A 16,514-nucleotide genomic window follows, 5' to 3' on the forward strand; every position below is an offset into this window, starting at 1 on the left:
ATTCAGTTCTAAAATACGAGTTTATGATAGTTTACTTCCATACGGACAGCAGAGATTTTACCATGATTTTAATATCAAGACTGCTATAGATGTAAAACTACTTGGTGACAATTCTTAACCCCTTCTTCATAACACGTTGAGAAAAATCCACATTTTTTTAACTCAGGGAACATAAGGACCTCAGTGGAAGTGAGATCCGATGAACGTTTGTAGTCTAACTGTGATTAACTTGAATGGAAATTGCTGGACATCTTCCCTGAGTGAGAGCTGGATACAGTCGTGAGCAAGGAGAACAGAACTTGGTTAATCAAGTTGTCACTAAAAATACGCTGTTTTCTTATGTCCCCCTTCCCCCTTCCTTCAAAAGTCTCATTCTTCTCTTAGAAGAAAAGTTATTCGATATCAGAGGAGCTGAGGAGTCATTTATGACTTTTGTCCACAGGAGCTGTGTGGCAGAGGGGCACCTCTCTCCCATCAGCTCCGCAAGACCACGTAAAGCATCATTGCCTTCGTTTTTCCCAGCTTGCACGTCTGTTGTTAAACTAGGGGATCTACTTGTTAGACTGACTTGAAGTTTTTTTTCTCCGAGACAGGACCATACGACAATTCACTTATGACTATACAGGGAAATCAGTCATGCAGTTTTCAGATTGACATTTTTTTCAGTAGCACACAACTAACTGAAGCGATAATTACCTTTACTGAATCTAGTAAACTCTTCGGAAAAAAACGTCTTAAGCCAACATCTTTCCTGAAACAAAAACACACACGTCATTAATGCAAAGCGTGAGACATGACGTTGCTGTTTTTCTGGGTGTTTTCTTTTAGCTAATGTATGCAATATACTTATGATTTTCGTAGCAAAGTCCATGATGAGCTCAGAGTACAAATACAGTACCATTAAAATGCAGACCTTAGCCAGTGTGTGGCTAGGTGTGGCACAGCAAATGTGCTACGGCAGTATCCTCTAATCTAAAGGATGCTGCATTTACAGCGGGTACCTAGAGTGTGACGTGCATGACTTCAAACATTGGCTTGGGCACAGAGAAGTTCTGAGAAGAAAAACTGTTAATTGTGCCTGTTTTATTAATGTAAAGAAAATGGGGAAAAAAATCTTACCGCATGCAGCCATCTGAGAAAGGAACAACATGAAAACTGCAAATTCTAATAAACACTTCTTGCATCCGCAAGGCGGGATCCTGACCCTGTCTGTAAGCTCCACTTCTGCAAGCTGAATTACACCAAGCTCACGATTTCACATTTCGAAATAGGGTTGCCAGCCCCCGTGTGAAAACCAAAGCCATGAAGATTAAACATGTTCTTGGCTGAAATGTGCTGTACCTGGCTTGTCTCTGACAAGTATCTGTACCACTACAACCAACATTAGTTTTAAGAAAGAAAGCAGATGGCAGAGAAGTTGCCAGAGGTGTTAGTGCTGGAGGAGCTCACTGGACAGCCAGGTATATAAAATGTTGCAGGAGCATAAACTAGATGCAGAGACATTAGCATAAAATCTCCGTGAGACAGAGGAATAATTGTAAGAAAAATTTAAATAGGAAAAGGATTTTTGTTGTTGCCTTCTCAGTGGTGTTACCACTTAGTGGTTTTTTTCGTTTGGTCAAGAGGTTACAATCTCTTTTAAACAAAGACCCTTCTCTATTTCCAAAATGAGTATAAAAAAAAATTTCCATGACTGCATACTTTGCACATAAACAGGAATAAACCTGGAATTCAAATATTCAGCAAAGAAAAAAAAGCTGTTAGCCAATGCAAGAAATGCAGTATATATTCACTGTTACCCAACAGCACAAAAGGAAAACCAACATTAAATTCAGTCTAAACGTAGTAAAAATAAAACATGCTATTTTTAAAACTCTCTAAAGACCAGTAATATACAATTTCACAAAACATACTAAAAACACCCTCAGCTACGAGAAGCAGAGCGTTTGCGCACAGCAGTGAACACCGGCATCTCTGCAATGACAGTAAGCTGAAAAAGATTATAAAACTTCCATAAATGTTAAGTCCTTTGATGCATTTCTTCTCAAATGCAAATTGTATGCGGTTTATCATCCCACATAGTTAAATAAATCTAACCCACTATTACCATCTATATCACATGCAAAGACATTTTGACAAGGAATGTATTAGTTTAACGTTAAGCATTTTAGAAAGAAACGGTGCTTTCAAAAATTAGCACCCGGGATCACTCCCGTATTACTCATCGCCACAGGACTGCAGCGTCCTCATTCAACGGGTTATTAAAATAACTCGTGGAGTAGCTCTTGGTACGGACCCGTACATAGCAAATCCAGAAGGAATCCTTATGTAGAATATAACGAACAACAGCTCTTAACCAAATTTCTTAAGACGGCATTTCCTATTTTTACATTAGGCAGTAGATTTATTTACCGTAGGAGAACGTGCAGTGCAGGTTTAATCACGCAATCCTGCAAACTCCTCCTTTTCCATCCTTAGCTGCGTTGCATGGGCATAAAATAGCCAACTCAGGAGAAAGACCAACTCAGTGCTCCAGACTAAGGACTCGGACACCTATTTTCTGATTGCCAGTAATTAGTAGCTAGATCCTGGTTCATAAAGCTAAAAGCTTTATATTTAGCTTAATCTATTTCATCCTACCCACGGATTTATATGTAAAATTTTATTGTTTTCATGAATAAACTTCAATAGGATTAATAAAATGCCAACTACAGATAGAAGATGCAGCTTGTTATATAACGATTAAGCAGCTTTTGGCAACATTCACCTTTATTTCTATTTTTTATCTCAAAGTTTTATCGAAAAAGTAGTATGAGAATAGCTTAATAGATTTTATATGCTCTTTCAATCCTGTGGATGCAGCTGCTTCTCCATATAGCTCCCATTTTTGTACTTGGAATTATCCTTGTTCTATACTAAAAGGCTTCACATTTATTATGAAAAACATCTCCTTTCATTGTCTGAAGACCCAGCTATTAAAGGCTACTTAGCGGTTTGATTCTCTCCACCCTTTCACATCCAGATTTGGTCTTCTGTGAAAATCTGATCAAAGAGGAATGTATATCAAGCAAAGATAGGCGAGAAGCAATCATACCAGGTGCAAAAACGTGCTTTCTACAATTGCACTCAGCTGGTTAAGCATCTCATGATGTAACGAAAGCTACCAAAAAAACAAACAAAAAAAGAAACAAAAAGCCTCACTTGAAAAATAAATGTTACTTGTGTAAGAAAACCTCTACAGGCTATTAAGGTGGTAAGATCAAATGAGTGCATTTTGGGGATTACTGGCACTTTCTGCAGGCTCTTACTAGCTTATAATTATCTACAGCTACTTTAAGGTGCAAATTAGAAATGCTTGTACTTTAAGGGTTGACCAGTAAGTGACTCAAAAATACCTTTCTAAAGTTCTTGATGAAATACATGCAAATTGTAAGCATCACCTTTTCTCATTTGCATTATCTCATTTGTTTTAACACATCTTCTAAATCCAAGGTGAATCGCCAACAGGTAGTCATTAATCTCACAAGCTCACTTCTTTTGAAGGGGATGACACGAGATGAGAATTGCAGGTCACACCCCTTTCATATCCTTTTTATACTGCCTTCTAACCTTTTCTCTCCGCTCATTCTGTTCATCTTTATTATTCCTTTCTCAGCTAGTTACGTGTATTCTTAATCAGGAAGTATTTCTAATGGTGGTTGCTGACATAAAACTCAATAAAGTCCTCCAAAAAACCCCTTAGTTTAAACAATAGAATTTCATAAATTCTGTGCAGCTACAGGAGCACTATATAAAATCCGCGTTGTTCTTCTAAATTAACTGATTAACTTTTGAAGTAAACATTACTTTCCATTTAAAAAGGTGCAAGAAAATGGGGTTTCTAACTCTAAAAGTTGTCTCTATCATATGTTCAGTCTGGAATATCTACCATTAAAGACTAAAGATTTATCCAGGCAACATCAAAAGGCCAGAACATGAGCTGGATCCTCCTCCAAAATATTCAAATAAAATGGACAAATTTGGTAGCATTTAAACTCAGAGGCTGCTTTTAAAGTTTATGTCTAATCAATTTTGCCCAAAATAACCCAAACGAGGCAATGTTAGAGCTAAGAATGGCATGAACTGTCTACACTAAATTACATAGAATAACGTCCTTTTAAAGGATGTACATATACCATATTGCATCTGCAGTGAAGATTCTGAGGATACAGAAACTTTCTAGCGGAGCACTGGAAGTGTGGAAGTTTTGTAGTCTTATAAGTGGGCAACTGCAAAAATTTACCTTTACCTATCAAAATTATGTGGTTTTCCTCAAAAGTGCTTATAAATTTATTCATCATTGACAATAATGTTGTATTGTACCTCCAAACTACTCCAGTTCCACACCTCTAAGTTAGTATACTTTATTTTACAAAAAAGGGGGGGGAAAATCAAGACTTTACTGCTATACCAACCTTTTCTCCCAATTTTATGTTACACTGTACAGCGTATTTTCAGCAAGATAATTAGCAGCAAAGCAGAGCTCACTGGAACATGTGTAGACAGGGTGTTCCACTAAATTGACACAAATAAAACCAATCTTCAATCTACAAAACTTCTTAAGTACTTGAAACTGTCTGGATTGAAGCCATCTAATGTACAACATGATTAAACAGCCAAAATAGTTTTAGTATAAGGATGCTTCTTGCTCTTCTTAAAAGAAGATAGATACATAATAAATGGGTTAATTGCAAGATCACAATTCAGCAAAACCACATACTTAACAAATAAAGGAAAAATGATATCACAGCCATTTCAAGTAACTCAAATTTTACCACAGATTAGTCACGACCGATGAATACAACGATGCACATAAAATCATTTAGAAACAAAATCATCTTAAAACTAGACTTGATGATCCCATAAGCATGAGCAAAATTGAAAAAAATCACAGTAATAATCCTCATCAGCAACTTTTAACCGTTGACCAGAGTTAAACAGGCTCTCTCTACTTCTATAGTTTGAAAGGTTTCGTTATCCTTTCTTATTTAAAATACACTTGCAGATCTCAACAAGCGTCAAGAAATACAAAACGGCAACAGAAGCCTTCTTTCATTGAGCCAAATTTAATATTCCCAATTAAGAAACAGTTCAAAACTCAAGCTTGAGCACAATACTTACTCTAACACTTCATAGTTGGACTTCTTTTCTAATGCATTGCCTCTCATCTCTCCGTAGGATCTCCTGAAGTCAGGAAAAATAGGTGAAAGCAACAATTATTGGATGATCCAACCTAAAATTACAGTATCAACGTATTCAAATCTTTCAGCTGTTTATCATTAGAAACCATCTGCAGAATGAATTCAAATATATATTACAATGTTATTATCCTACCTCAGTAGAGCAGATTTTTAGTTTACAAAATGATTTCAGACATGAGACAAAGTACCAACTGTGCATTTCCAGGACCACTTTTCACAGCGGCCCGAAGTGCACTACCACCACCAGAAGTGATCTAACCTGTCTTTCAGCAGCTCCTTCCTACCTCCAACACCACGTCCCTCCTTTACGCCAGGCGTTTGCGTGTGCAAAAGGTGAGTGCCAGAGCAAGGGCAAGGGCCGAGCGAGGAACACAACAGTTTTACTCCAGACCTTGCCAATGTGGAAATGGGCTGAAGAGCCACGGCAGGCTCCGTGAAAACCACCGAAAGCAGAATTTGGCTCGCAGCGCAATCTGGGTTATCGTGGTCACCACGCGTTTTGAAAAAAGGTAGCTGTGATTTTGTAAATGTGCAAGGAATTCATAAACACACGGGGCGTTTTTGTCTTCTCCGGGGCCACCAGTAAAGCGTTCAGCCAGGGCATCAGGTTCCCCTACAACACCCAGCAACTCCACAGGTACCGCAGTTCTACTGACAAACCTAAATTCTGCTTTATTTTGGGAAACTGCTGTTCAAATTACACTTTTCTTCCTTGCTAACAAGTTTACATTTGCCATTTATTTCTTACAAATTTTACTGCTTTCCTAATCGCTCTGTGCAAGACAACAGCATAACTAAATCAAACCATTCAGGCTGTAAAGTCTCTGTAAATTAGCAAAAACAAAACATGCACTTCAAGGGCTGCGATAACTCTCTCAAGGATCGCTTAATCTGATAAACGTATCTTTACTTTCCAGCTGTCTATACAGTTGACAAGAATGCTGAAAAAGTTAAAAAAAGAATTGGTGCTTTACCTTTCCAGAATCATTTGTTCATTTACCTATTTACTGAAAAAGTAATTTTTAAAATAGCACATGAAAAATTGAGGAAATGCAGAGAGAAGACGTAGCAGCATTTATCTTTAATCACATTCTTCAGCTGTAGTATATGTGGATGCACAATGACAAGACTATTTGCTCACATCTCAGATTTATTTTCCTTTTACTATACTTCACTGTACTTTACAGGCCTCTGAATTATTCAAATGAAAAATTCACCAAAAAAGGTAATATCAAGAAGTAGTTAATTATAATTTTAATATTAATTCAGAAATCACTAGAATTCAGTTATAACACAATCTAATCAGTTCAAACTATAGCAAAAAGGTTTTATAGTTTTTTTTTTTTTTTAAATCAGCTGTATTGGTCAGAAATCTATGAACTAAAAACAGTTTCAAAATTAATGTACATATTCAGCCAGAAACATGTTGAATAATAAATGAAGTTATCAACTTACCGGATTTCAAGGCAACCTAGTTTCAAAGCAATTTCCTGGTCCACTTGATCTGCTATTTCTAACATATAGTCATTTTTCACCTACAGCAAAAAAAAAAAAAAAGGTTGGCATCACAGAAAGATCAGGTCAGTGTTGTTATAGACCAAAATACCGCCCAAGCAACACTGGATTAAATACCTGTTTCCTTGGGTTTTTTGTGGGGGGTAACTAGCTACAGTGTGCAAAGAGAAAAAAAGTATAGTATATATTCTCCATAATCAAGGCGAGTCTTTGTGAGAAACCCATTTCAGCTGCAGTGAACTCGGTACCACCTTTGTCATCTACGCCAGGTTAGCTGTGTTTTATGAAGCTCAATCAAAATCCTCACGGGAGGCTGGAGCACAAGGTTGCACCTGCCCCCAAGACATGTGAACGCAGGGTCTGTGCTTGAACCCCTCTGGTTAAGGTGCTTTTAACCGTGTAGGTGCAGCTAATCACGCGTGCAAACCGGACACAAGCGTCCGCTCGTCGGTGTGGAAGTACAGATGGTAGCACGGGAAAATCAGACTACACACTGACTTCAAGCAACCTTTTAAATTGCAAGGGGAAAAAAAAACCTGAGAGTGTAAATACTCATGCGCTAGGCAGATTGCACCAGCTACCATCTAAGGTAGCAAATAAAACAGGCCAAGAAGCGTGCTCTGCCCTGGAGGCCAAATGCTAGGGACGTCCTTGGGCTGAGCTCTACCTTCTGCGATCCTCAACTTGCCAATGTGGTCCCACTTGGTGCAAAAAGGCCTGAAACACCCCCCAAATCAACAGAACTTAAGTGCAAATCAGAAAGGAAATGATACACTGCGAGGTATGCTTTATGAAACATCTGAGCCATGAAAAGTTGTAAGAAAAGCTATTTCAGGCAGCCACCCACTCCGAAATTCATGCTTTGCAACGTTAGCTGGTGGCAGAGCTTCCTCCCCCCGCAGCGGAGCAGCTGCGTCCAGCCCTGCGCTACAAAGCGGCAAATCCATGAGACCTTCCTAGTTAGGAGCTGCATGAAAAATTTCAATTTGTTCCTGGAAGATGTGGAAGAAGAAATACAATAAGCCTTGTAAGGGCGAGAACATGAATTATTGCAATAGCTGCAGCATCAGGAAAAAGCTGCTTGCATTTGGACTTCTCGGGTACTCGATATTTTGTGAAAACAGTAAGTTTTTGATTTTTCTCACTTCAGCTCTAAACAAACACTAATTACAGACACAGAAGTCAAAGACTGAAACAACTATCCGTCAGCATCACGTAGCCTGGAACTTACATACACACATGCAAATAATAGGCAGTTTGTACTCCCCACAATAGTGTAAGTTAATAAAGTTATACACAAGCTAAAAAACTTGGAATTGATATTTTTTGCCTCTGCATAATGCTTACTGTCTAAAAATTAGCATCTCACGTGAACCAGCAACCGGTTATAAATCAGAGGCAGTGGTCAGTTATATGAAGAAAATATTCCGTGGCCAAGGTTTTGTTAGCTTTAAGTCAGATGCCTTTGTAAATCACACAATATAACAATTTGGAAAAAAAAAACCTGAATTAGGGCTTTTCTGTCCATCAGGAGGGATATGAATTCTGTCTTGCCCTACAACTGTCAGGCCCAAGCTCACAGCATTTAAATCTGGAATAAAATTTCCAGTCCCCCCGTGTTATTACCATCAAAAACCTCTGCACTACCCACAGGTGACAAATGGCAGAACTGAACTTCTAGACTGCAGGTCTATAGGGGATATGACTCATATATGGGACATATGGTGAGAAACAAAATGAAGATGTGAATTCTAAGCAAATTCAGTTCCTACATAGATGCCTCCAGTCCAGAAGTGAACCAAGGTAAAAAGAACCGTAACCACTTTATTTCTTATTTACAGCATCCATACAGAGGTTTAATGAACTTTAACTGCACTTTAAATACAAGCTTTCATTTCACTCTCCTCACTTTGCTGAGCATTCATCTTTATGGTAGCTCAAGTTACTTCCCTGAAAAAGCTCAAGTACCTTATCCCTCAGCCCCTCTTCCATTTATCCAAATTAAGTTCCACCGGCTATTTCACTCAGCTTTGATTTCTTTTTTTAAAAAAAGACTGTACTTGCAATTTTTTTTTTTGGGGGGGGGGGTGCATTTAAAGGAAGACCTTTCCAATCAAACAGCAGTTGCCTTCTCTTTTTAATATGCAATTCCTTTGGTGATCTCTTACAACTTTATTTGAAAACCTGTTGCATGATTGAAGTTGCAAATCTTGATTTGCAAAGTATTTTTACAATACTGACATATAAAAGTTGCCCTTGCAGAAACTGTGCTAATTTGAGTCTACTAGCACATAACGATCGAATTTTTATTCTTTCATCTTCAGCACAGTGGATTGCAGCTCCCAGTATGGAAGGAGATGCATTTGTTAAACTCAGCAGCCTAAGAACATCTTCAGTTTCATAAATATATTTAAAAACGCTGCCAACCTCAAGTAATTGCTGCCCTATAAAGAAACATGCAATATTACCCAAGCATTTCTAGTTTGGCTCTTCTTTCCCCTTGCCCTCGAGCTGGTGAGCTTTCACAAACTCCAGCCATGTTTCCCCAGTCTTGCTTTGCAACTGCAGGCACCAGAACTGGCTTAGAAGTACCCCCTCGATACCAACAACTTCTAGGAGAAAGTAAGTATCGTGAAACTTCTCACTACATCTGCAAGCCGGTGCAAGCGGATAATCGCCCGCTTGACTGCGTAATTTTATTAGTGTGACGGGGAGAAAAGCAGTTTTTATTTTGCCTATCTTAGCGTGAGAAGGGATGGACATAAAGGTGGAATAAATCAATTCTTCCGCTTCGCATTTCCAGCAGAAAGGTCCAACAGAAAAACCGTCCCTCGCTGATTTATGGCATGGGGCTCTCTGAAGTTTCTATATGCTCATCTGGAGTTTAAACCCTTTCGAAGGTACTCTATTATTCAACTTCAAGAGCGAGATAAAAATTGCCTTCATCTGCTTAACAAGCACAACCAAAACACAGAAAAAGTATACACCGTTTCCACATAAAACGCGATGGATAACACCGTGTACAAACTCAGTCATGACATCCTCTCACAAAAATGTGTAGCTGGGCTCGATGATCACGAAGCACTGCAGATACATTACACGAACCGATTTATTTGCAAGCTGCGGAAGGTAGGCGAAGAAATTGTAAGCTTGAGGAAGCCTATGGCCGTAACCTTGCGGTCTAATTAGACTGAACAGTGTTCTAGTATGGATGGCAAAGGTAATAGATTGATACAAGGAATTCATTTTTATCTCATTTTTGCAGAAACCTGCCTGCACACGTTCTTTAAATGTCAGCAAGTTTAAGTGGGGGGGAAAAAAAAGCAAATTCAGTTTCCAGTATCAGAATACTAATGTGAACTTCTCTTATCCCCTTTAACTCTTCTGGACTATCTCTTTGCGGTGCCATTAGATCAATGCACAAACCAACGCTCAGGCACAAAGATTAGATAGGAACGTGGCGAGAGTTTCGGTGCGAGCTGCACGTCCTCTTACGGAAAAAGCCCAAAACAAATATTAAATGGAAGAGACGCAACAGAATTTAATAGCAATTAAGGGCCCTGCCATGAGGCAGCTGAATAGTTTTTCCTACAAGCATGCGTGGTTAGAAAGAGCGTTAATATTTAAAATAAACAGTTTTAAGTCCAACATAATCTCAAGCCACAACGCGTTTCTTCACCAGGACTTTTGCTTTTTATTTTTTTTGGCCGCTGGAGTATCCTTCATTGGTTACCCTGAACAAAAATATCAGCTTCGTTGCTAGAGTCTTTTGAGCAATGGAAGAGCTCAAAGCTGCTCTTCAACCAGAAGAACGGAAGAGATGGACAGCGAAGCACTTCAAAACTACAAGATCAGACCATCACCACAAGAGTTAGTAACCTTCTCCCCAAGGGGAAGTCGGGCACATAAAGAAAAGCCCAGTTTCGCCAGGTCACCTTCAGTTCTGATGTCAGACTTCTAAAAGATTTGTGCTTTTTACTCCAATAGACAAATTGCTGATGGGGCATCTCCTCTAACTTTCCAAAATTGCCTAGGAAATAGTGGGCAGTTTGCTAGCTACGCAAACGGCTAGCAAATTCCAGCTGGTACAGTTTATAATAAAAACCGGAGACAGAAAAAAGCCCACGTCTGTGAACATGGAGAAATGAGAGAATGGCCCCGTGCTAGCACGCATGATCTAAGAAGAAATCTATCACAGACCTCGTATTTTCTATACCAGCTGCTACTTTCAAAAGCCATCTGCTTCATTTTTCTGCACACGATTTTTTTATGCAGCTGCAGTAGTTCAGGAAGCCGTTTGCTAAGGCCGACGAGCCATTTTGCCAGCGCGGTTCATAAAAACACTATGCTGCATTAAAATTTTTACTTATTAACAATGTGAGTAAAGTAATTTTGAACTTACTATTGAAAACTTTCCAAGAGGTTAGGAATAAAAGGACCTACTTCTTGTGTCCTGATGTTATATTTCAGCTTTAAATTTGTTTATATCCCTACAGAAAAGTTACTAAATAAGATTATCAAACTTTCTTTTGCAGTTTTTATAAGGCTAAACTACTATAGAAATTCCCCAGCAATAGTACTATCCAATGGTGTCTCTAAATGGGCTATATACTAATAATTAGCCTCTCTACTGGCTTTCCCATCTCATTTAATGCTACCAAGAAATTTCCCACAGGATAATCTCCAATTTTTCAGGAGGACAGTTTAAAAATAAGTAATCTATTTCTCTCGCTTCACTTTCAACGCCTATGACCTACTTACGCCACTTAGTTATTTTAATTCTTTTTTTTCCTTCCAAATGGGCATTTGAAATGGGCTTTGAAAACCGCATTTAACCAGCACTTCAGAAGTGGTGAAGGACCCACCAAAGAGTTTAAAGCACAAACACTGGGCTGGTGATTCGTTTGGTTAAAAAGAAATCTGTACAAGCAAGCAAGTGAACAAACACAACACATCTTTTCAGATGACATGGAGTAAGTAGCATAAAAATCATAATTAAATTAACAAGGCACGCAAGACAGATTTCCATTACATCATTCTGTCTGCAGGAAATGTGTTTTATCCACAGATTTTTAGCTGGCATTTTTAAGCGTTATATTCCAAAACGATGTACCCATGCTTGGCGGTGACATACATACAGACAAGAAACAACCCCACTCTTAGCCTTCCTGTATGTACTATTTACTGTATTTATATTGTGCTATAATTATATTATTCTATATTTATATTACTGTATTTATATTGCATTTTTTTCTGTACTTACAGCAGTTACCATAAGCAAGTCCGCCTGTTCAGGACTCAAACCCTTCTGGGATATATTACTGGAAATAATTATCACAAACATTTTGCGTGTTCTGCTGTGATCTGTTTTGCAGTGTTAAATACACTGCTGAAACGCTGTAGGATGCCATGGGACAGACAAATCATTAGATGAAGACCTATCAGTCACCTTACATAATTGTTTATATTTTTAATCATAAAACTGCCATACGGAGAAGGCTCCTGCATCTTCTCACAGCTCAATCAATCCTAACCTAGCAATGGTAGGTTCCAGGTCCCAACTACTGTAGCTTCGTAAATCTTGTGCAAAATTAACCCTCAAAGATTTGTGCCTTATCTGCTTTGAACAAAGCAACATATGCACAAAACCCCAAAGCGTACTCCTAATGTCACCAATGTTTTTGGAAGCCACCTTAACAATCATAATGATAGTTTTTAAAATATGCAGGGGACAGATAAACACATATGTGGTGGCTCCTCACCCTTGTTCAGCCATCTGATGATATTAGACTCATTATAGAAGATAAGTCCACATTAGGGGAAAATTAAAGCTTCAGCCTTTTCTAGGGGAGTTAAAAGCACAGATTCTGCGTTAGGATAACATTCATTTGCCATCTGCCCTCAGCTGCTCCTCCTCTTCATCTTCCAAGGTCACAGTCTCTGATTATCTAGAGATGATCTTTGACATCGCTAACTAATTTTGGAACCTCCTGTGTTAATAATAAGGGTATTAGAGATAGGGAAAAAAAAACAACTTTTGACAAGGCATTGTTTGGGGCAGAATGGCTAAAAACTCTCCCTTCTGTCGGAGCGGGCTGATCTCCAGCTGTCACTGCCATAGACTCTGCTGCTTCTCCGGTCTTCGATAAAGTAGGACTATACACGCGGGAGTCATATAGTACTCAACTACGAAGCACACTTTGCTCAGGGCTAATTTTATACTCCTCCTTTCCCCCACAAAAAATTTGCTTTTCCAGATCAAATGAGTTCAAGGATCAATGCGATTCCACTTTGGTTTTATCTAAAGTGTGTTATATACAATGTAAGTTTGCAAAGGGAGCAACAAGAACATTTTGCTCAATAGCACAAAGAAATATGCATGCATCAATACATGGAAATATAGGCCGTGGATATTTTAAGTTTACAGTCTTGATTTAATATTAATTCACATACATCAGTGAAAAAAAGCCCACAAATGCTACTTCCAGAAGTCCTGCAGACAGGTGGAAACACAAAATCAAAGCAGCCACTTTACTTCGGTCTGAGTTTGAGTATTTAAGAAGTATTTAGGAATATGAGGATGTTATAGGGGTCTGTTAAGAGGCAGCAGACCTGTTTTACGCAGAAGGCTCAGGATTTGCAGAAAGGGCTCCACCGTTACACAGACTGCAAGATCTGCTGTGACAAGAACGGCAGCAGAGTTTTGAGATCGTAAATCAACCTTCATAGCTGGAAATGAGTACTTTACTAGGAACCGAATTTCAGCAATTTTAAGAAACAGAACCCTATAAAAGGGTATTTCACTCATAATTGCTCTTCCAAGCTGTAAGGAGCAGACAGGTGATGTTTGGCTTGATTTATCTTCTCACTTTTTAAGCAGCTGCAATTCTTGCATTTATTACGCCTTCCCCACAGGGCACGCTCTGTGGGACAACCATTAACCCTTCCTGAAGGGTTTTCTTGTGTTTGTTTGAAACAGGCAGCCAAGATTAGGCATAATATGAGCTTTCCTCCCTCTGTCCTTGATTTTCTTCACAGCTTTTACTGGCAAAGTCATTTAGCTTGCCTATTTTTATTACCATATAAGAGATGTTGTTATTTAATTAGGTTAAAGAGTCTAATTCCCAGCTGGCATTTCAAATTATATCTCATGCACCTAAGCTTTAGAAAGCTTTAATCATTAAGTTATTACAGTAATTGCACCTTGACTTAATATTTCTTACATGTCAGGGACAGCGTTATAAAAATGATATTTAATTTGCATGATACCTTTCTCTACCACCATGTAAGGGAGAATTTTAATTTCAGGAACTACATTTAAAGTGTTGAAATTATTTTCAGAGACACTGCAGAAAGCGAACAAAAAGGTGCCGTCTGTCCACAAGAAACTTTGCCTCATCTTTCCTTGGAGTGCTGGACTTTTTTTTAATATAAAACTAGTCACACATTTTTTCAGACCTGCTTTTTTTAAAAAAAAAAATACAGCTCTAGTACATAGTTTTAAGAATCTAGCCAGAATATCAAAAAAGCACATTAATTCAGAGGTCTCAACTAGTGATACTGTATTTTAAGCAAATGCAGGGTGGCACAGAGCTCGGCTCAGGTTTTCCTGCTCCACCTTTGAGATCATCCTCTCTCCACCTGCAATTCTCTCTCTCTTGCATTACTTTGGCTGATGAAAAAAGAAAAGCTGAAGCACGGACCAGGCCTAGGGTCTCCTTATCACATACGGGTTCACCTCCAGAGCAGCTCCGTGCTGCAAGCTAGAAGATTTCTCTCTATACCACACCTGTGTTGATTGAAACAACTTCTTCCTGTTCTTCATGGATCTAAAAATCCAAAGTTACTTTTAAAAGTCTTCTAGGAGAGGCAGGAGGGCAGGAACAAAGGAACAGCTGAGGCCTGCGAGCTGGTTACCCCGCTGCACCCATGCAGATGCTCGTTCCCTTTTCATCAGGGGATAAACCAGCTCGAATTACTGGGGCTAACATGTTATTCAGGGAGAAATGTGTGCAGGCTCTTGTGCCCTAATAAAAGAGAGGCAATTCAAGCGCCTTACGTCTGATTCTAATTATATGACTGTTTTAAAAGATGCGCATTCTATCTCGACGCGAGATACGGCTTTTGTCCCTCACTCAGCCATTAAGGGAAAAGACAGAGGCGCCTGTACCCTTTCTCCCCCCCCGCCGCACACTCACTCTGTTTTCCCTGGGACCCAGGGAAAGGCCAACACAACAAATTCTACCAACTCCTTCCTAAAGCGCTTTGAAATGCTCCCCAAAAGCCTAAAAAAAAGATGAAGCGTAATTTTCGTTACTTGAAAAATTCCAAATTTTTAGTTCCTCTTAAATCTTTACCCTTCCGTTTAAAAGTTTTCTTGAAAATCTGTATGAATTCATATAAAAGAAAAATACCTTTATTCTTTTCAAAATTACAATACAGCCAGTAGAATGAAAGATAAGAGCTGTTATTCATAAAAATCATTTACAGTATTTTTCTTCGCCTATCTTGAGTACTTTGTGTTTAAGGGCTTGGGGGGGGGTCATTTTGTTTAGAGTTCAATTTATGTCAGATTTGGGTACAACAGGACAGGACTGTGACTGAAGAGTTGGATATAAAGCGTATGCCACAAGCGTCTGCAAACTGGCCACATTACCCCGTATCTGACATTCCCCACCTCTTGAATACTTAATCTCATGATTCAAACACTTGGTAGCATCCAGTTGGCCTAACTTTCTAAAATTTTAGGGGGATTTTAGCCCAGGGGGATGACACAGTCCATGTGATACGACCGTCTACATGCTCCACTTGGTGGAAAAAGAGAGATGGAGACTTCCAAAGACCCATCACCTGCCATCTTTGGCACTCTCCAAACGCAGACCCAGGAGACCGGTGACGCAATTCTAGAAAAATCCTAGCATATTAGTCTTTTAATCAGAGCTCTCAGTCGGGAAGTGAAATCCCAGCTCCGGTGGATGCCCAGCGGAAGGACCGGAGTGCCAGGCTCGCCTCCGCCGCAAGCCTCCGAGCTGTGCGCAGCCGGCATTAGCGTGAGCAATTCTGGCATTGCAAACAAATCTGGTGGGCTTTCCCCTCGCCACTAACCTTAAGCCTTTGCTGCAGAGATTTCGAAACAGGGGCACTCCTGCGAAAAGTCTCATTAAGCGCACTGCTTTTATACTTCCCATTAGAAGCGATTACGCCCACTGCAGATGGCAGAACGACGGCCGCTGATTGCACAGGGCTGTACGTCAAGCTACGAGCGGCTCTGCTTGATTTATTCAAGACTCTTGAAAATAACGACCATCCAACACAAAGAATGGTCACAGCGTTCTTAATATAGTTGAAAAACAAGAAAAAAGAAAGATATTTCAGCTATTAAGTCCAAACTGAGACTTAAATGCTTGCATACATTTACAGCAAGAAAGGCACTCATTGAAGTGAATGGGAGTAGTCATGCATGCGAAGTTACAAATGTGTGCCAGTTTTCAGTTTAACAGCCTGATAATTGTGGTTTGGGTTAACTACATGAATAAACTGTGTCTGCTGACAGCGATTAAGGTAACATTTTGTTATCTTTATAAATGTCCTTTGCTATCTTTACAAATGTTCTGTGCTTTTGTGAAGACTCACTTGTGGATTCAGTCTTACTCCAGCTTTACAGCTTGTTTCTCAACAATATTGCTGCTCTGCAGCAACTTAAGAAAATAATTACACGGTTTCTAAAATCTACGGACATTTCACAGACTTCTCTTTCAC

At 39.2% G+C, this 16,514-nt stretch overlaps 1 protein-coding gene across 7 annotated transcripts in view; it reads right to left on the minus strand.

The window, feature by feature from the left end:
* PTK2 (protein tyrosine kinase 2) overlaps positions 1–16,514 on the minus strand; it is a 196,084-nt gene that overhangs the window by 71,354 nt on the left and 108,216 nt on the right. For all 7 annotated transcript variants that reach the window (XM_064507919.1, XM_064507918.1, XM_064507916.1 and 4 more), the window contains 3 exons: positions 6,696–6,775; positions 5,161–5,223; positions 697–751 (listed from right to left, as the gene is read on the minus strand). In XM_064507919.1, coding sequence (XP_064363989.1) covers positions 697–751; positions 5,161–5,223; positions 6,696–6,775 — 198 coding nt within the window. The remainder of the gene's footprint in view (positions 1–696; positions 752–5,160; positions 5,224–6,695; positions 6,776–16,514) is intronic.

Source organism: Dromaius novaehollandiae, chromosome 2, assembly GCF_036370855.1.
Source record: "Dromaius novaehollandiae isolate bDroNov1 chromosome 2, bDroNov1.hap1, whole genome shotgun sequence".
NCBI classification, from domain to species: domain Eukaryota; kingdom Metazoa; phylum Chordata; class Aves; order Casuariiformes; family Dromaiidae; genus Dromaius; species Dromaius novaehollandiae.